A 21,200-nucleotide genomic window follows, 5' to 3' on the forward strand; every position below is an offset into this window, starting at 1 on the left:
TTTTTTTTTTTTTAATTTACAAAAAAAAAAAAAAATTACCGAGATAATATCGTAAACCGTGGTAATTTTGGTCACAATAACCGTGAGCCGAAAATTTCACACCGTGACACCCCTACACACACACACACACACACACTCTGATGTCTGTCAGCCTGCAGCCTGAGCTCAGCTGTTACTGCACAGACAACACTTCCACTTTTCTCCTTCATATCCATCTGTAGTGCTGTGACCGCAGTGCACTATGTACATCTACCAGCGACGTGCGGTCAGGGGAGTCATACTCCAATGTAACGGAAAAACAACTAAAGAAAAACTAAATAGTAATAATAATAAAATGTCTCCACTGATCTGTGTTGTAAATGTGCTTTATGTATGATTCCAATCGCTTTTTAAAGTCAAAATCAGCAAATTTGCCGAGCTCTGCTACAACTACGGGTAGCGATGAGAAGTGAGGCAGGGACGAGCTCTGCCTCTGGTAAGCCCATAGTAATTTGCTGGAGCGCGGGCACTAATTTAACGCGGGCACTTATTTTGTGAGCGCGCTCAAGCCAGTTACTGTGGGGTGAGGTGAGGCACAGATGAGCTCTGCCTCACCTCAGAATGCGTCACCCCACAGAAACTGGCTGGAGCGCGGGCACTAAGCGCATGCCTGTTACCATCTCACTGTATGTCACCAATGTAATGTTTGTACATCTTTATTACATTTATCCTCGCCATCCATAGTCTCTAAATAACTTATTTCACGTATATGATATTTAGGCTCGCTGGTCTCATCATACAACGGTAATGAAAAAAGCACGAGGAGAGGCAGCCATAACCTCTGCCGCACTGAAGGGGGCGCACATGAGCCCACAGGTTCTTGTTGCTACTGTTATTCTACGCAGAGACGGTAGACACAAACAACAAGCTAGACTTTTCAAATTACAGGAAGATAAGCAGGACTTTTACAAAAAAGTAATAAAGATTGTTGTCCAGAAGGATAGCATGGACTTCATCTTCAAGTCAAGGTAAGACCACAATTGTAATGAAAATGGGATCTTACTAAGAAAGAACAATCCAATATTTAGATGTTGGGTATCCTTTTGTTGAACGGTCTGTTTAAAAGGAATTGAAGCATCAGACTATTTCGATTAAGGTCAAAATGTAATATTTGTAAATCTGACTCTGAAAGAGTCAGTGCCTCACCAGCCATGAACCTCACCGCACGTCACTGACATCTACTGTATACTCTGCTCCTAATAGGTGGGAGCAGCGCTACGTCACTGCATGGCGGAATGACAGCCCCGCCCACTTTCCGGTGAAAACAAAGAATACAAATAGTTGTATCATAAAACTGCCGTTGTGTATTGCACGTCAAACAATATAGATCCAAAGTCAGATGTTAAATAAGAGATCTGTGGCATTAAGGAAATCTTTTCCTGGTTTCTGCCACTCGTCCACTGGCAGACTGACAGGACGTTGATTCCCTACTGATTCAAATTACAATAAATCAACACCAATGATCGATCTCCAATGACAATGTGTAATTTTTGCCTGTATGGCCATCGTAATTGGGCTCTTTGTAGATAAATAAATGCGTGGAATTCTGAATTTTTTGATGTGATTGGTAAAAACTAAAGAATTTCTATTTACGGCCTGTCAAATGACAGCGAGTATTTTCACCCACAAAGAGGCAGGGCCGTGAAAGAGAGGGAAAATAACGAAAATACCCAGATTAGTTGCTTTCATCTATTGTGGAGAGTCAATCTTCAGGTTCCTTTATTACCCTGTTACATGAGGTTTCTATTTTAGTGCCTGATATCAGTCAAGTAAAGCGAGAGAGGACAGCCACAGCACAAGCGTGCGTGTGTGCGTGCGTGCGTGTGTGTACTGTGTAGCATGGGTCGGTGCTGCTGTGATTTATGGTTGCATAACAGGGTCAGTCTGATAGAGAGAGAGATGACAGATTAGAGGTGAGAAACATGACCGCTGTGACCCCCCTCCCTTTCAACCCACACTCTGACAGGAGCACATTTGCAAGCAAAACATGATAGTGTGTCTGTCTGTATGAGTGTTTGCTGCTGTATTTCTGTCTATACATATCACATGTCCAGCCTTCCCTGGCAGAGTGAACCAGCAGTACAGACTGCACTACTGGACATCATCTGTATTTATTCAAAGTACAAATGTCACTTTTTGCACCTAATATCTTGAAGCATCATTATTATTCTGCACTGATAGTGAGTTATTTACATGCACACCATTCCCCTGTGGTGGTCAGAAAAAGCCGGATTGGATGTACTTAAAAAGTTGTCGTTAATGTTAACACATGTTTTTGTTTCACTTACTACATAACCTGAGTTACAAACACAGATGGAACATATGTAAAAAAAAACTTGTATCAGATATTATTGCTCTCCGTAAGGAAATTATGGTGTTCTAAGCAGCAACAGCCTCTCGACAAACTTTTGCTGATTAAATATGAAGTTAGAAACGTTGCAGTGAACATAACGTGCGACGTGTGTACAGGTAATTTGACAGTACAAGTTCCTGTGACTTGTTTGTCCCCTTGTCAAGTGGGTTAGTCCCAAAGTTAGCAACAACACCGGCCCAGGCTAGCTTAAGATGGGCTGACCTTTAAGGTGGACCAGCTAAACCAGCTAATCTCCTTTTAGTGACCAGATGTTCCTCTGAATTTGGTCAAAATCTCTATTGTTGGCTAACAGATATACAGTGTATTGTATACATTAAGAAAAACATATTCAAAACCAACCTTAACTCAGCTTGATAGATAAAGAAACGCTACAAAACATGTGAATAAAAATGTAGCAGGACGTTTATTTATGTTCATAAAAGTGTATTGTGTTTAGTGAAGCTGATGACACGAAGTCCTTTACTGCTAAACCTGTTCTAGATTAATCAAGCGCATGGAAACATGGGATGGAATGAATGAAAGGATGGAATAAAGTTTCTCAAAGACTTCTCATTACTGGATTCAAGACATGCCATTGTGAACTTCTGAACTGAACCTTTCTCCCAACACAGAGCAGGGCTGCCATCCGTGGATCCTGCTCTCATTCCCCTCTCTCAGACTGAAAGGACATGAAAGGTCCTCTATCCACACACACACACACACACACACACACACACACACACACACACACACACACACACACACACACACACACACACACACACACACACACACACACACACACACACACACACACACACACACACACACACACACACACACACACACACACACACACACACACACACACACACACACACACACACACACACACACACACACACACACACTCTCACACAACCAACCACAATTGGGTCACATCTGCCAGTGTGCCAGGAAAAAGCATTCTGTCGCTGAATATTTCCCAACAGGCAGCAGGAGAGACACATTCCCTTACTCTGAACTCACAACACACCCTAAAACCAGAGGACCTACACACAATGTAATGTCTTCATAAAGAGAACCAAACGCATATTTACTCACACACGCTTCATGGCATGGAGAGAGCTTACTGTAAGAGGACAGACAGGACAACGTGTGTGTGTGTGTGTGTGTGTGTGTGTGTGTGTGTGTGTGTGTGTGTGTGTGTGTGTGTGTGTGTGTGTGTGTGTGTGTGTGTGTGTGTGTGTGTGTGTGTGTGTGTGTGTGTGTGTGTGTGTGTGTGTGTGTGTGTGTGTGTGTGTGTTGAATAATTGATCAAGAAAAGTGCAGCAGAATGTAAAAGAGACGAAGAGGTGGGGATGATGGAGCTCATGCATCACTAAGTGACCTAAAGAGACTACACCACATGCATGCACATACTCATGCATGCTTGCACACACACACACACACACGCACACGCACACGCACACGCACACACACACAAAAGCTGTCATCCATTATCTGATGAAGGTCAGAGAGAGGGGGAGGGAAACAGAGAGGTAGAGGGTTGTGTATGTAAATCAGTCTGGATGTACATCCTATAAATATAACAATAAAGGGAGTTTTTTTTAACAATTTAGGAGAGAGGCAGTAGATGGGAAACCTTTTTTTACTGCTTACATGCAACCTTCCATCAGGGCTGGCCAACAACCTCGTCTCCGACCCCAACCATGTCCTGAATAGTGACCGTGAATTGTTGCCATCAAATCAGATGTACAAGGTCCCACCTTTTAATAAGGAGAGACTGAAGAACTCCTTTGTGCAGCAGTAAATCCTGAAATCAAACAGAGAGTTAAATCCCAGGTCAAATGTATGTTAGAGGGTCTTGAACATCTTCAGTGATTGTGATGTTATGTTAAATGTCAGCTTCTTTGTATCGTGTCTTAATATTTGTCCTTGTTTGATGTTGCAAGTAGAGCTGTTGTGATGCAAGATTAATGTCACACTTGATCAAGCATGGCAAAAACAAAGCATTCCAAGACAAAGGCAAAAGACATGACACTACTACCAAATATGCAAATCAATCAATACAGAGCTTCTGTAATAAACTAGTACATTATTGATTTTTTGATTAAATAATGTTTAATAACTGTATTGCTACTCAGGAATGCCCATCTGCCTTATATGGCATGATTTGATAGACTGCATGTATCCTGTTGTCAAACTGGGCCAAAGGTCGGGTTTAGACTGCTGTGCCACTGACGGTGTGATTGTTGAATAGGTCGATCGACACTTCAAAACTTAAAGAGAGTAAACTCACAACGATGAAACACATTCATAAGGCTTTATCAGTGTTGCAACCTATGCTGGGCATATTTGCCTAGTCAATTATTTAGTTGTAGATTCAGTTATCAAAATAAGCAGAATTTTGTGCAATTCACAATCATTAGTGAGAGACGCATGCCAGAAATAGATACATTTAAAGAGAAAAGACTAAGGAACACACAAACTACACTGAATAGTAATCATGAAATAATAAAGGAAGTGAGTTCAGTTTGACTTCTCTCCTTCTATGCACTTCTTCTTTCACTTGCTCACACATGGACACTTTCAATAGCTCTCTGTCTCACTCTCACTATCTCTTTCATCCGTCTTTCCCTCTCTTCTCAGAGTCAAATCAATGACACATTAACCCTGAGCATTCATTGACTATGACTGAGAGGCCTGATCACAGAAGGCAGTCAGGATGTGACCTGCTCTCGGGTCAGGGTCACTGCTGGTGGTTGACCCTTCAGACTTTGAACACCATGTGACCTGCACCACTCTGCTGGGAGTTTGTTTTGCCATAACACTTTACCCATGAGCGGGTTTAAAAAAGGCTTTACTCCTGCTTATTTTAACTGATGAGATGGTATATAGACATTATTTAAAGTGTCCACCTTTGTGTCCCAGTGATCTTATGGATTCATATTAGTGGTGTTACAAAACATGTTATTATTCTGTTCCCTGATTACAGCTGCCAGATGTTACAGAGGAAGACTCTCAATGCAATCTCCACATAAGCATTTCCTATGATATTTTATAATTTTATATCAATGAATTCTGGTAAAAGATTTGAAGGGTGTGTAGCAGTGCGCGCACACACAAACGTACACATTGTTTTAGTCTAGTTGTTTATTGATTTAATTGTAAATAATCAGAGTTGTAAAACACAGTCATCATACATGTTGCAGGCTGATTGAATTTGATACTTGCTCAAATGTCCTCAAAGGTCAGTTATTAAAGCAAACAAAATGTAGTAATTTAACAAATCATCGTAAATTACTAATCAATTAATAAAAAAAGGTTTCTTCCAAGCACTTTCTTTAGAGAATGACATGTTATTTCATGGCCGGCCCTCACTGTGGGTTGCCAGCAGCCTGGTATGTGGTACAAGGAGGGGGGGGGTGAATGACGGATCTCAGCAGGATTTACAGAAATCATGTTCCTGCTTCTTCTAGCCCCTCCATCCAACAGGTGTCTGAGTGCTTCCCTCTGTGCCACTCCAGCACTCTGAAGTCAGTGTGCTCTGCAGGGGAACACACACACACACACACACACACACACACAGACACAGACACAGACACAGACACAGACACACACAGACACAGACACAGACACAGACACAGACACAGACACACACAGACACAGACACAGACACACACACACACACACACACACACACACACACACACACACACACACACACACACACACACACACACACACACACACACACACACACACACACACACACACACACACACACACACACACACACACACACACACACACACACACAGCAGCTGCCATCTCTCACTAACAGCTCTCACTGACAACTTTACAAAATACAGTCCTGCAGACTGAACATCAGAATTTACTTTCTATTACTAACTGCACCCTGCTGTCATGTTACAGTATTATAAATACCATAACGCCAAATATGTCAGCTGTTAATCATGCAACAAAGCATCTGTTCGACAATGGCTAGTCTATTAGACATGAAGATTTGATTTGACATGCCATGACACCTGGCAAACACAAAGAACATCAACAAAGAGGAACTGAGGTTCCACCCTGAAAGTAAGAAAAGCTATACGACTGAGTCAGTCCAGTCAACAAACACACATCATAGCCCACAGCTGGAGCAAGGTTATCAGGTCATTTGAAAATGGTAAACGGTAATTGGACTACATTGATAAAGCGCTTTTCCAGTATTCCCCCATTCACTCTCATTCATACAGAGACGGAGGCTGCCATACAAGGTGCCACCTGCTCAAGGAAGCTCACACACACACACACACACACACACACACACACACACACACACACACACACACACACACACACACACACACACACACACACACACACACACACACACACACACACACACACACACACACACACACACACACACACACACACACACACACACACACACACACACACACACACACACACACACACACACACACACACACACACACACACACACACACACACACACACACACACACACACACACACACACACACACACTGTTGGCCTTGGCCATTCCATTGGAGCCAAGTATCTTGCCCAAGATATATTGACATGTTGAGCGCAGGGGCTGGGGATCAAACCAACAGCCTCAGTTTGTTAAAAGACCATTGATCACCAGGTATGGTAGTTGTGGGCAACAGTCAGATACTGCTGTGCTGTATGACTATGCTGCAACAGCCTATTACTTATCAGCAGCATCATTGACTATTGAACACACTGAAAATGAATTATCATGTTTCTTATGTGCCTCAAATCTAAATGAGGAAGCATTGCCTATAAATATGGTTGTGTCTTGTTTGTTATTTTGGCATTTTCCTATTTTTCTACAAAGTGAACGCAGGATTCTTTGCCCCAACAGGTGGCGGGCCTTGCCACAGGCGCTTGATGACAAAACAAAGCGTGGTCGCCCACAACAAGAGACCGGAGGCCTGTACGACGAAGCCGCTTCAACCTAACCGGGATATGTTTGAGTTAGCTGGTTTACCTAATCCAAAACAAACGCGCTCTCGCTAAACTGTCCTACGACGCTGGTTATCAACTCGTTAACTCAAGCCAGCTTTGCCCTATCTAGTTAGGTGCACATTCACATGAAAGGGGTGGTATTTGGAGCATTCGACCAATCACAAACATGGACAAGTGTACTGGCAGCGCAGCGCGTCACACTTCCTGAATGTGACGCCTCAAAGCAGATGAAATCACGATGAAAAAGTGAAAAAGTACTATAAATCTAAACTATCAAAAGAAAAGAAAATCACTTGAGACTCCCACATGAGACTGGGAGATTAATAATCAGACATCTGAAGCACACCATGTACATGATATGAATGATTTACAACCCAGACACAAAGATATGGCTGCCTCCTACTTCTCAAAACACTATCAGAAGTGCTGTGTCAGAAGCAGTGAGAGAGATAAGAATACATCGCAGGCAAACACATGGTTCTTAAAATAATAACTTAGAAAGAGTTTAAACTGACAGTTGGACAGAAAGGAACAAATAAACGTGAATCCACTGGCCTTATTAAACTATTATAGGTCTTAAATCAACACAATCTTTCCATTTATCTATTGTTTTTCTGAATTATGGTTCTGAAGACGCACTCTGCTCTACAAAGAACACTACATATTATTACAAACTACATATAGATTACAACATTAGGTATGTAGTAAGGAGGTAAAGAAGAAGCAACCCATTTATAAAGCTTATATCATCTTTAGAGACTGTTACAGGATACATACACACACACACACACACACACACACACACACACACACACACACACACACACACACTCACACACACATTTCGACATCTAGGGTAACAGATTAGAACCACCATACAGACTATTCTGGGAAATGCCCACAGTTCCCAGGCCGTTTGTTTTTTCTGCTTCAAATTAAACGGGTTTTCGATGAGAAACAGTAGATATAAAAGTGTAACATTACCTCTCCGCTCCGTCTCCAAGCAACGTCAAGGAGCAACGGCTCTGAAGAAAAACACTGGACAAAACTAGCTTTGATCCAGCGAGCAGGGGAGAGGCAGGAAGAAGGAAAGGAGAGGATGAGGAGGGTGAAAAAGGCAGGGGGAGGGAGGGAGAGAGAGAGAGAGTGGTTTCTTCTTGTGGTAAGGAAAGACAGATGGCCGAAATGGAGAGAAAGCAGAGCAGAGGACGAGCTACACAGCCGACATTTTAACTGCTGCTGACGCAAGAAGGGGGAGAAAGGAGAGAGAGGGAGGGACGGAGGGAGGGACGGAGGCAGGGCCGGCCGACACACACTTCCTGTGTGTGTGTGTGTGTGTGTGTGTGTGTGTGTGTGTGTGTGTGTGTGTGTGTGTGTGTGTGTGTGTGTGTGTGTGTGTGTGTGTGTGTGTGTGTGTGTGTGTGTGTGTGTGTGTGTGTGTGTGTGTGTGTGTGTGTGTGTGTGTGTGTGTGTGTGTGTGTATGTGTGACGCAGACTCACTCTCTCTTACTCACCACACTCTGCCCTGTTTCAATTTCTCTCCCTTACTCTCGGCTCTCGATACAGCAATCTGCCTCACTCCAACACCTCCCCCTCAGCTCGGTTCAACTCAGCTTTATTGGCACACTTTTCCTTTACAATGTATGATTGCTAACATGTATACTAACATCTGCAGAATCAGACAGGCAGGTTTTTGTTATTTTTAAGGGGCCAGAAGCTAGAAAGTCCAAACCAGAGCATACCAGAATTTTAAGGACAGAGACATATTGGAGTTCCAAACATCAGTGGGACACAAACATCACTCCAAACATGACAATATGTCTTTGTGTTTGCTGGATGTGTAAATAGGCAACTGTTAAAAACAACGTTTAGTGGCCATAATCTAAATAAAGCATGTTGTAAAGCCTTGGGATGTTCATAATTAAAACCTCATGTTTGGCTCAGTTTATGTTCAGCAGTTTTTATGTCTAATCAGTGTAATAAGCTAAATATGAGAGAAGACACATGCAGTCCAGCAGATTGGTGGATCGCTTCATTTTGAAGAACATAGTTGTAGTGGAGAATTGTTGCTGATTCCTGGACTTCAGTAACACAAAATGGTAAATCCACAGATTTAACATTTTACCACAAATATGTCCCTATCTCCATCTATACAGAACATATAAGGACTTGGTGCTGAAACCTTTTAAAGGTCCCATGTCATGGCCATTTCTATTGATCATAATTCCATTGTTGAGGTATACTAGAATAGATTGATACTGTGCAATGTTCCAAACTCACATTGGTTTCTCATACAGCATCTCTGTATAGTATGTGTATTCACTCTCTGTCCTACATGGCTTGTTGGAGCTCGCCCCCCACTCCCTGTGAGCCCAGTGTGCTCTGATTGGTCAAGCGACGTGCAGCTGCTCGTGAGGAGACAGACAGGGTTTCCGTGTCGGAAATAGATACAGCGAGAACAAGCTAAACTCATCCTGAGCACACACAAACACTCACAAAGAAAGTAAAAACAATAAGTGTGGCTTGATATTGAGCACGAAAAACGTTTATAACGCTGTGAGCATGGGTCTGCGGAGTGCATTTCTCCGCCATCCCAACGTAGTCCGAAAAACGTTTACCCATTTAAACAGTTGTGGTAGATACCTTGTTTGTTTGCAAGTTGAGCAATGTTCAACTTTTGAAGCTGAGCTGGAAGCGTCAGCCAATCAAATCCCGTTAATGCAAATCTGACAGTACAAGCGCTAGCCATAGTAGCCAATCAAACCGTGTGTAAGCTTGGAGAGCCAGACCGCAGTTCATTTCCTCATATTCCAAACGAGAAATTACGGAAGCAAATCACCCGGTTCTTTACGACCAGAACTATTTAACGGGATACAAACCGGAGGAACCAGGCATGGAGGGAGGTGGCAGAGACAGTGAGTGAAACTGGTAGGATTTCGCCTGTTTGGGGAGTTTATATATATATATATATATATATATATATTGCTCGCATAAAATCCCCGGGATTTTTTGCTTTGTATGCCGGGGGCGGGAGATTCATGTGATTGGTTGTTGGTCGCGTTGCTCGCGAAAAATCCCCAAGCTCTCAGACACGCCCGGCTTCAAGATTTTCAAGATTTTTTCAAAGCTGCTGTGTGGACGTACCGTTAGGGTGACATACCTACAGTCACTGCTGTGCTGCAGAACAACAGGGAGAGGGAACTTTTCCAAACAGAATCCATATACTTGTCATTTAAAATCACAGTTCACCCAAGTTTTACACGGTGACGGGTATAGGCAGTGGAGTCAAACACTTCCTCCTGCATAAAAGTATCTTATTGGGAAATTGTGAACTTCCAGAATGTGTACCAGTCATCTCTGACATCATTTTAAAGAGATTAATCCCAATGGGGATAAGGTTTGAGATTGATACATTAAGAACATTGACTGGATAAAGACACTAGGTCCCAGTAGCCTTGCTGGAGGACGTGTGGATTTGCACTGGAGGACCGTGCCCACATATCTAGGTCTTGACAAAGATAAACCTTGTTTAGTGAGAAAGTGGGATGACCCACACACACACACACACACACACACACACACACACACACACACACACACACACACACACACACACACACACACACACACACACACACACACACACACACACACACACACACACACACACACACACACACACACACACACACACACACACACACACACACACACACACACACACACACACACACACACACACACACACACACACACACACACACACACACAGTTAAGCAGTAATATCCTGCAGGATTAAAGCAACAGTCACACAAATGCACACACACAAACACACCTGCTATTTAAACCTGTATATGTGTGTGTGCACTGTTAGTCCTAGGTACGTAAAACTAGTATGACACCCTCTCTAACTCCCCAATTCTTACATCTTACTTTCTACACTAGCATCAACATAGGAAGGACTTCAGAAAGTCTGATCTAAAATGAGTATAAAGGTTGCGTGTGTAAGAGTGTGAGGCCTGAGGTGCTTCTGTGCTGCCCTCTTAGCTGTAAAGGTAAGCTATAATTACACATGCACACACAGATCGCAGAAGGCAGGAGATTACACTAGAGCTCCATCTGCTCCGGGGGGGGTGGGGGGGGGGGGGCAGACAGAGAGGTAGAGGGGTACAGGAATGTTTATTGACCCAATTTCCACAAAAGCTACATCTCACACAGTTTACTCTCTGCCTGGGTAACACTCTCATTAGCAAGGCAGCAGCTCCAGCCTGGTCCACTCCAGTGTTCAAAACCTTTTAGTATTAACCACATTTCCTTATTTCAGGAAACTTACCAAAAACTCATTCAAAAAACAATTGAAAGAGTCCCTGGATACACATGTTCTCCACAGTAGCAGAGTGTAAGACAAATTGTGACGGATACCTTACAGGAAAGGGCTGCACACACACTTTCATCATACATACACGCATGGGCGTAGTTTCCACTGGGGACAGGGGGGACATGTCCCCCCCACTTTTCAGAATCCCATTTGTGTCCCCCCCACTTTTTAAATGTGTTTATTATTTTTATTTTTACGCAAGCGGTCATATTCACGAAGGAGCGTCTGTGTGTGTGTGGCACGAGCGCATCTTGTGAGAGAGAGATAGAAAGAAAGAGATAGAGACAGAGAGAGTTACGGGTGTTGTTGTTAGCATTTGGTGCTAGCTTCGAGCTAACGGAGATTAGTAGCTGTTTCAACAATAAGGAGAGGGAGAGTCCTCTCCTGTCGGACTGAGAGAGTTAACGTCAGCTCAGGGAGGTAAAGTGATTAGATTGTAAACTTTAGTCTAATAAAAAGAAATAATGCAGACTAGGTAAGATAAAGATAGGAGAGAGGAGTTTATCAATGATTTGTTATTGGTTGTTAGCATATTCTAATGGTTTTTTGATTATTTAAATATATACAGTTCTGTTTCATATGTGTGTTGAGAGCTGTATCCATTAGAGATGTTAAGATTCACCGATTCGCATCGGTGCACCGGCATAAACGTTCAAGATGCGAGTGCACCGGTTGAAAGAGTGCACATCGGCTACAGTTTGGGTTGAACCGGGTTGAACTCGCGATGCATCGATTGCGTAGCGTCTTTGCATCGGTAAAAAAACGATTAATTAATATAAAATCCCCTCATCTTGTCAACGCTCAGCAGAGACGATCTTTGATATTTGCTTCGCCACTACGGAGAACGAGAGTCTCAGTTATCAACACACACGGAATTTGAGGAGAAAGAGAAACACAACGCACCGAAAAATACCTACAAATCAAACGTTTGGCAACACTTCGGATTGTTCAAGAAAGACGGTGTAATAGTCATTTATGCTATATAGTTGACCGCAGGTCATGGAGAGTAATAAGGTATCCGTAGACCTTTGTATGAGGTATCTTTATTACTTAACAGGTCTACAGCCATGATACATAGATCCGTCCTAGATGCGGACTTGCATACACACAGTATCACTCCGCAGCCGCACCCCATCAGTAACGTCCTGATGGTATATGTGCGCGGCACTATTACTACAGACGGTCAACTTGAAAAATCACTCGCAAATTGTTAACGATGCCGAGCCGCTTTAAAGTACACAAGTAGTACGAGGAACTTAGCGACGCACATAAAGAGGCGACGTGGGGTCTGCGGCTGAAAAGAGAAACCTGAAAGTGAGACATATGAGTTAAATCACTCAGTGAGGTGTTCTGTCAGAGAGAGGTGTTTAGCTTACAGCAGCCTGTGACGGCCAATAATAATTTAGATGTCTTCCTTACTGTAAGCAGTTATGAAATACCTGTTTGTGAAAGGTTATTTGTTTTCTTTATTGTTCAGATAGAAACCACTGCTTTCTGCTCACTGGTGAGTTAGCCTCTGAGTGTGAAGCACATCAGGCTGGCAGCTGTATGGGCATTGCTCTATGGTAGCTGTTATTTGCACATTGTTAATCATGAGCAATGCATCCTTACATTGTTTAACTGTGAGGTGTTATACAATTGAACTCTGGAGAGCTTTTAAAGGTAAAAAAATAAACGGCATGATGGGACGTGCAGTACCAAATATGTAAAGCACTTTTTTGTTCATGTATGATTTTCTGCATATAAGGAATAAAACAAAAATCCTCTGTCGTACCATATTGAAGTATCATTATTTTTGCATCGTGTTGAATCGCATCGTATCGCCCCGAATCGCATAATGTTGAATCAAATCGTATCGAACTGTATCGCAACAGGGGTGAATCGTATCGTATCGCATCACCTGGTGTTTCAAAGGTATCGTTAATGTATCGTATCGTGGCAACGTATCGAGATGCGCATCGCATCGGCCTCAGTGATGGAGATGCACATCCCTAGTATCCATAAATCTCTTAATGTTGCCCTCAAAGTGCACCAGATTGATGCATTCAACTTCAATTTAAAGAAAAACATCTTCCCGGGGCCAGACCCCCCTAGAGGATGTGAGGTCATCAAATAAAACAGGTTCACATGGATAGGATACTAGATAAGTGTGCACACTCATTATATACACCACACATTTGTATTGGATTTGTTAACACTATAGTCCCTAATATATTTGTAGAAAGGCAGGAAATGGAATTCAATTGAGAAAATGTTTCATTGCGGAGGACCCCCTGTTTCGTGTCCCCCCCACTTCTCAAACCAAAGTTACACCCTTGCATACACGTATTGTTCAGCAGGATAATCTCCACACATTAACAACACTTTTAGAATTGTTGAAGACTGAATGCAATTGCCAGATATAGACAGCTATCGTTGCTATAAACTATAACGCTGTTTATAATGCTATAAACAAACTACATGATGGTCACATGACTTCACCTCCACTAAGCTAAAGCTGGCTAATGCTTGGCAGGATGACGTTTGGCTGTCTCATTTAGCCTTTTGTTAGCAACTGACGTTTTTCAGAAACATTTACGCTTCAGAAGTTCTCAAGTGGGGAATTTACTGACGTGGTGTATGTCATAAAATGCCAGTATTAACCATGTTTCCTTATTTTGAAATGCTAAATGAGTCTCTGGATACACACGTTCTCCACATTAGAGAGAGTGTAAGACAAGCTGTGAGATGGATATATTACAGGAAAGAGCTGCACACACACAAACCCACAACTGTGTTCTCGTGTCATCACAAACAGAGTCAGTATAGTCACCAGTTAACAAGATGCCTGCTGGTATATATTTGTTAGCATGGGCGCGTGTTGTATTTCATTTTACAAAGTGGGCCATTGTTGCTAGGTAACGTAGCAGGACTTACGCTGTCTGAGAAGTCAAACACAGATAATACAAACTTACACTTTCCCTTTCCTTCCTCCCTATCAACTACAACCCTGCCCGTCTACCTGTAACCTGACCCCTGGACGGTACATGTATCAGATGGGAATATAAAGGGTGCTTTCAGAAGCCCATCTACCTGACATGAATCTGTCATCATGTTATGACGTTTGGTGGGAAAATGAGTAGAAATAGAAATGTATTCATCCCAAATCACCAGGACTGGGAGGTTTGTTTTTGGGAAATATTTTTAGCATCTCCTCAGGGATGCTTGCTTCAAATCCTCCCTACTGGCAGCATCCACAGATAACACCTCTTTGGGAATTTATTTCTAAAAAGCACACACAAGATAAACCCTTTAGTTCACAACATAAACCAGATCTGTGAAATGACTGCCTCTCTCCCTCCCCGTCTGCCTCTCTCACTCAGAAACTAGGACAGAGGAGAGCCCTACTGGATAATGTTAGTGTGTAGCCGCTAATGGGCCCCCAGCCAGATCACAGCACGAAAGTGTGTGAGTGCGTGTGTGTGTCAGTTGGAAGAGTGTAGTTTAAACGCTGCACTGCACCATTTGCCTTAGCTACAGAGGTGGCAGACGGACACAGAGTCATGTGACCTGTCCAAAAGTCCAGCAGTCTGTCTCCCCATGCTAACCTACAGGGTTCCCAATAGCCATTAATGCACAAAGTGTCAACTGCGATTGTTAAACTGCCATTTTTAAGGAACATAAATGCTTCAGACATTCTCCAGTGGGTTATTTACTGTCATATTTTATGTAATAGAATCAAATGTAAAAATCTCACAAGCTAGTATTAACCACAGATCTTATTTTAGGCATCAATCCAACTAAGTCGACAACCCACTGACTTAAAGATGAGGGAGCCCGAAAGTGCTAAACTGCTAACTCATTTCCAGGCTTAACTCTCATTCCTGCACGACTCTATTCTAGATGTCTTTGGCGTAGGAGATAGTTTAAGTTAGCGGTTAGCAGCCAGTGGAGCAAGGGCTGGATAAGAGTTTCACCATAGTGCGTTCGTGCTATATTTGTAAAAGTTTATTAGACAAAGGTTAATTATCAGGTAATAATTGTTATATCCTACATCCTTTCATTTCTTTCTGACAATTCCGACTGCATCCCCCTTCATTCTCTTTGTTCACTTTCACACACTCTCTGCCTCGGCCCCTGGGTGTCGTCGGGTCATTGGAATTCACTCTGCGTCTCTGATGGGAGTCTGCAGCGAATATCTGTAATGAGTTCACACAGCGCTCAACGCTCTCTGGGAGAGAGGGAGGTGATGTAATATCTGGATCTGAGATGCAACTGCTCACACACACACACACACACACACACACACACACACACACACACACACACACACACACACACACACACACACACACACACACACACACACACACACACACACACACACACACACACACACACACACACACACACACACACACACACACACACACACACACACACACACACACACACACACACACACACACACACACACACACACACACACACACACACACACACAGCAGAGGCTAGTGTTAGCACAGGGGGTCCTCTGCAGTGTCAGAGGAAATCTGATCCTGTGTCAGTGCTGGAGAAGGCCACAGCAGAGAGGTGCTGATGGATGAACACCAACACCAGGTACAGGCTGCCAGTGATGGATAATAATAATAATAATAATAATAATAATAATAATAATAATAATAATAATAATAATAATAATAATAATAATAATATTACAGTACATTTTTTATTAGGGCGCTTTTACAGGTGCTCAAAGCGCTTTACAGTTACACATTACACATATTAGACATGTAAGAGTCATTACTGTGGACATTACCCACAGGAGCAAATGCGGGTAAAGTGTCTTGCCCAAGGACACAACGGCCTGACGCAGTGGCGGCCGAGGCGGGTTTCGAGCTGGAGTTCACCAACGCCCCTTGATCTGATGATCAACGCTCTAACCACTGCGCCAAAACTGCCAAAACAGTGTTAGCTAGCAGGAAGATGGTCCCATGGCTGCGATGGCTCAGAACTGTTATGGTCTAAGTCAGGGGTCGGCAACCCGCGGCCCTCGGGCCGCATGCGGCCCTTTAAGCCCTCTGCTCTGGCTCCCTTGAGCTTAGACAAAAAATAAGAAGGAAATAAAATAAAAGTATTTGTAGGACTATTTATATTTTGTTGCATGGTTGAAAATGTTTCGTATCTTGTATTTTGAGGTGATACTGTGACACATAAATAAAAAACAAAACGGTTTTAATTAGGTCAACTAAAATATGCGTCACATCCTGCTACGGTCCCGCGCGAGCGCCTTTTCCTGCGGGTGAATAACCTGACCCCCGGCTCGATGAGCGAACTATGGATAAATCAAAGAAAAGTACCGGAGGAACACAGGATTTAATTCTGTGTGGACCGAGTTATATGCTTTCACAGCAAACGATGCTGGTTTACCGGTATGTTTGATATGTAGAGAGAAGTTGTCAAAGGTGCTACACTGCAGCCTTTACGTATCGAGAAACAACGGGAACAACACGGAGAGGAAGACAGCTGACGATCTTCAGTCATAATTCAATGGGGTATGTAATTTATTTCAGAAAACACTTGTTATATTCCATGGAATGCTCTTAACGTCCTGATAGCAATGAATATATTAAATGCTTTGACAATAAATACATACAAAAATTAATCTCTGGAAGCCGTAGCGCTGTAAAAAGCACGACCAATCATCTGAGCCGGCCCGGCTAAAATAACTGGATGGCCTACCTGCCTGTCAGCCTGTCAGCCTGTCAGCCTTCCATCTGTGCACACATTTATCTCGTGCCCTCATTGGTCATGTGCGCGTTTGTGTGTGTTGGAGGAGGGCCTCTGTGAGGAAGTCTGAAGGAAGAGGCATATTTTTTCCGGTTGTGTATTTTCAAATTCTAGCGCACTCGAGCTGGTTTCTCCATTCTTACCTACCCTACCTTTAACTATTTTTAGGGTGCAGCTATATGTTTTATTTATTTCAAAGTGGACCCAATTTAATAATATTTTTTTTCCTTCAAATGTGCAGAGGACTCACCGAGTGCTGTTTAATTTATTTTAAAGTAGGCCTGTGTATTATTTTTAATTCTCCTTATGAGTTCTTTGTTTCTTATTAGAGGTTAACAGTTTTATATATTGTAATAAATAGCCTAATAAATGCAAAAAAACTGTAGTTTTTGTCTGATATAACAATAAATACAAATTTATTAGCTATCAAGCTATGAAATATGTGTTGTGGCTCCAGACAAAAAAATGTTTGGGAAAAAGGAGCAAAATGGCTCTTTTGGTCAAAAAGGTTGCAGACCCCTGGTCTAAGCCAAGGTGTGTTCTGATGTTGGTTGGCTGATGTTTCACTTTTGTGCTAAGGTCATGAACCAGCAGAGCTTCATTATTCCCTCTGCTGTTGTGTAATGCTGGCACTCTGCTTCAGTACTGGAGTGATGTCAATGACGGAGGAGACACTGATGAGTGTAACATAAAGCTGTGTGTCAGTGAGGGGAGGCCACTAATAAGCAGATAAACACAGACACTATCAACTTTATTAGCTCCATTAATTTGTCAGTCTATGCACCCAGAGAAACTGTCAGCTGTGACTGATGGGCCGAAATCTCCGCTACATATGTGTGCGTAGTTAACAAGCATCTGATCAGCGGAGCTGACTGTCCCATGCCAGACCACAATCCAAAAATGTTACCTGTGGTATGCAAAGCTGCCTGAAACCAGGGTGAAACAGCTATTTGGATTTTCTAAATTTAAACAAAAGCTTTGTATGACCACAACGGCATGAAACTGATTTGGACACTAGGAATGGATGATGTGCAAAATATTTTAGGACATTCTTGCCAAGGTTGATAATCAAAGATGGCAAATGGTTTTGTTTATATGATGTTTGCCTCTACTGTATGTGGTGCAAATCGATTCGCCAGGGATTTGATTTCCATTTGCAATCTGACCCTGTTTTTTTTTTAACCCATTCAAAATTGTTCATTTGATTTTAAAATGATATGATATCTAATGTTGAGAAGAAAGGAGGTGACATGTTGCTGCAACGGATAACAGTATGTGAAGTTATTAAACCCTATACAAAATGTGCTCCCCCTGAAATAGCATGAAGTATTGTTTTAGTGATATGTACACTTCGCTAATAAAAGGTAACAAAGAATCACTACACTGACACTAAGAATTGTAACACTCAACAGACCGAGACAGAGCAGTGTAAGGTTTGTTCTATAAACATTTGTGTCTACTGGTGGTGTTGTTAATACTAGTCAAAATAAATCAAGCCACTGATAAAGGATTATTTTAGCTTGTGCCAAAATATTCAATTACAATTACAACATTCGTAGAATAAAAAACAATCCTTTGAGCCAGTGTTGGTGGATGGGAGTAAAAGTGTGACATAAACTTGACTGTAAAGACAAATATGATATAGAGTAATATATGGTAAAGTGAGTCAGTATGTCATTTGTTAGTTCCAGTTGAACAAAGGGATACGGATGAGGGAATAAAGAGGCAGCTATAATAATTATGACATTATGAGACTTGGTATTGTTTTCCAAATAGCACTTACACTAAAGACCTTTATTACAAAAGAACGTTACATCACATCCTGTATGTCGGCAGCTGCCCTCACATACAAGGTGTAATAGTGTGTGTGAGTGTGTAGGAAGGAGATGTGTCATCACAGCCCATGTCACACACAGACTGAGGAATAAGAGAGAGAGAGTGAGTGAGTGAGTGAGTGAGTGAGTGAGTGAGTGAGTGAGTGAGTGAGTGAGTGAGTGAGTGAGTGAGTGAGTGAGTGAGTGAGTGAGTGAGTGAGTGAGTGAGTGAGTGAGTGAGTGAGTGAGTGAGTGTGTGTGTGTGTGTGTGTGTGTGTGTGTGTGTGATTCAACTATTATTTGGAGAAGTCACTCTGTTCTGAGAAGCAGTCTGCTGAGCCACACCTGTGATTCATGGTGAAACCACATCAACTCTAAACCAGAGCCACCACAGACCAAAGAGACTAACAAATGCTAACAAATTGTGTGTGTATTTCAACAAGAGTAAACTGTTATTTTCAGCTCACTGTTCAGTTGTTCCGTCTGTGACTTCACTGTTTCAGTCATTCTCACCTCTCACAGAGCTCTTTTAAGCTGCAGCAGCTCTTTCCAGTGAAAAGGCTGTAAAAAGCCACTGTACACTACCTGCTGAGCAGCAAACAGCAGACACAGTTAGACTGGCTTTTGAACATAGTGGAGCACTTAACAGCTAAGAGACCGACATTTCCCTCAGAGGATTGCTAAGACCAAAAACAGAGCTCTCAGAGAAAATGTTTGACTGACATCATGTAGACACAAACACCATTTCTAATGAATATTAATATAGCTCCGTAATTACTGGATATGTAACTTAGCAAATATTTTCTACCAAATTCATTATATCTCAGATGATGAACTGTGGTGAGGTGTTATAGGTAAATGTATCTATATTTAGTTTTGACATCTCTTCTTGTCCAAATACAAGCTGATCATGTATCAGCATCTGATGAAATGTGAACAATTATCAAGCTGAGTTAAGAAAACATTCTTCACACCATCAATCATTTAGGCGCAAAAAAGCAAGAAAGTAAATCCCAAATATGACTTTATTTACTTAAATAACCTTTAAAAAAGACATGGTCATGATGTAAAGATTGTAAAAGCAGAACAAATCTTTCTAATGAATTTTAACGGTCACTTTTAGGCCAAGAGGATCACAAAATACAGCAGTTTCCCAACAAACACTTAAAGTTGTAGAATTCACATCACTGCCATGAGACTGAGAGAGAAAGGAAAATGACTGGAAGAGGGTAAAAAGAGGCAACAGTAAGGTGCTGCTCACACGGGAACGTTTGCGTTTATGCACAGTATGCGTTTTCAAAAAAGTCTACCCTTCACACCAAGCGGCAAACTATGTGGAAGAGCCGGGACGCCAATACGGAAGTGGCACACACTGCAGTTCATATATTGTCCGATAGGGACTGACTGCAGAAAGGAGCAATTTCCATAGACCCCCATGTTAAAATGCCCAACTTTACAGTAGAAAAAAACATGTTTCTACCCATGGATGCAATAAATATTATTATGAATATAGTTAGATTCCACCTTCATGATTATGGATCTGTGAGTGAATTGTTTTCTAAAACGACCCTTTTATTTATATTAGGTCTTAAAGTTTTTGCATAAATTAGGGCGTGGTCACATTGAGTGACGGCTCTGTGAAGTGACTGCTGCTGTTAGCTTCTTGTCTCTCTGCTAGCTGCTCCGTGAAGCTACAGGCACTTTGCCTGTTCAGCTCATCCAGGGAACACAACTTGCCCCCGGCCGTGTTTGTTTGTTCTTCATGCTTATATATCGGACTATTGTGACTCGCTCTGCGGTTGAAACAGACGGTGCATGA

The 21,200-nt window shown here is 42.2% G+C and overlaps 2 protein-coding genes across 5 annotated transcripts in view; one reads left to right on the forward strand and one right to left on the reverse strand.

Annotated features, from left to right (window-relative positions):
* Positions 1-21,200, forward strand: part of LOC307024606 (uncharacterized protein) — a 402,876-nt gene that overhangs the window by 122,374 nt on the left and 259,302 nt on the right. The gene's annotated exons all lie outside the window — the stretch shown is intronic.
* The window catches only part of jmjd1cb (jumonji domain containing 1Cb), a 136,538-nt gene that overhangs the window by 89,963 nt on the left and 25,375 nt on the right, over positions 1-21,200 (reverse strand). The window contains exon 1 of one of the 4 annotated variants that reach the window (XM_079659354.1): positions 8,405-8,672. The exons of 2 other annotated variants lie outside the window; for them this stretch is intronic. Coding sequence is in view for 1 of the 2 variants with exons in the window: in XM_079659353.1 (XP_079515479.1) it covers positions 5,777-5,857 (81 nt within the window). In the remaining variant the exon portion in view is untranslated. Of the gene's footprint in view, positions 1-5,776; positions 6,003-8,404; positions 8,673-21,200 lie in introns of those variants that run through there. One more of the 4 variants, XM_079659353.1, reaches the window with a different exon arrangement.

Source organism: Notothenia rossii (genome assembly GCF_949606895.1).
Source record: "Notothenia rossii genome assembly, chromosome: 11".
In the NCBI taxonomy this organism is placed as follows: Eukaryota; Metazoa; Chordata; class Actinopteri; order Perciformes; family Nototheniidae; genus Notothenia; species Notothenia rossii.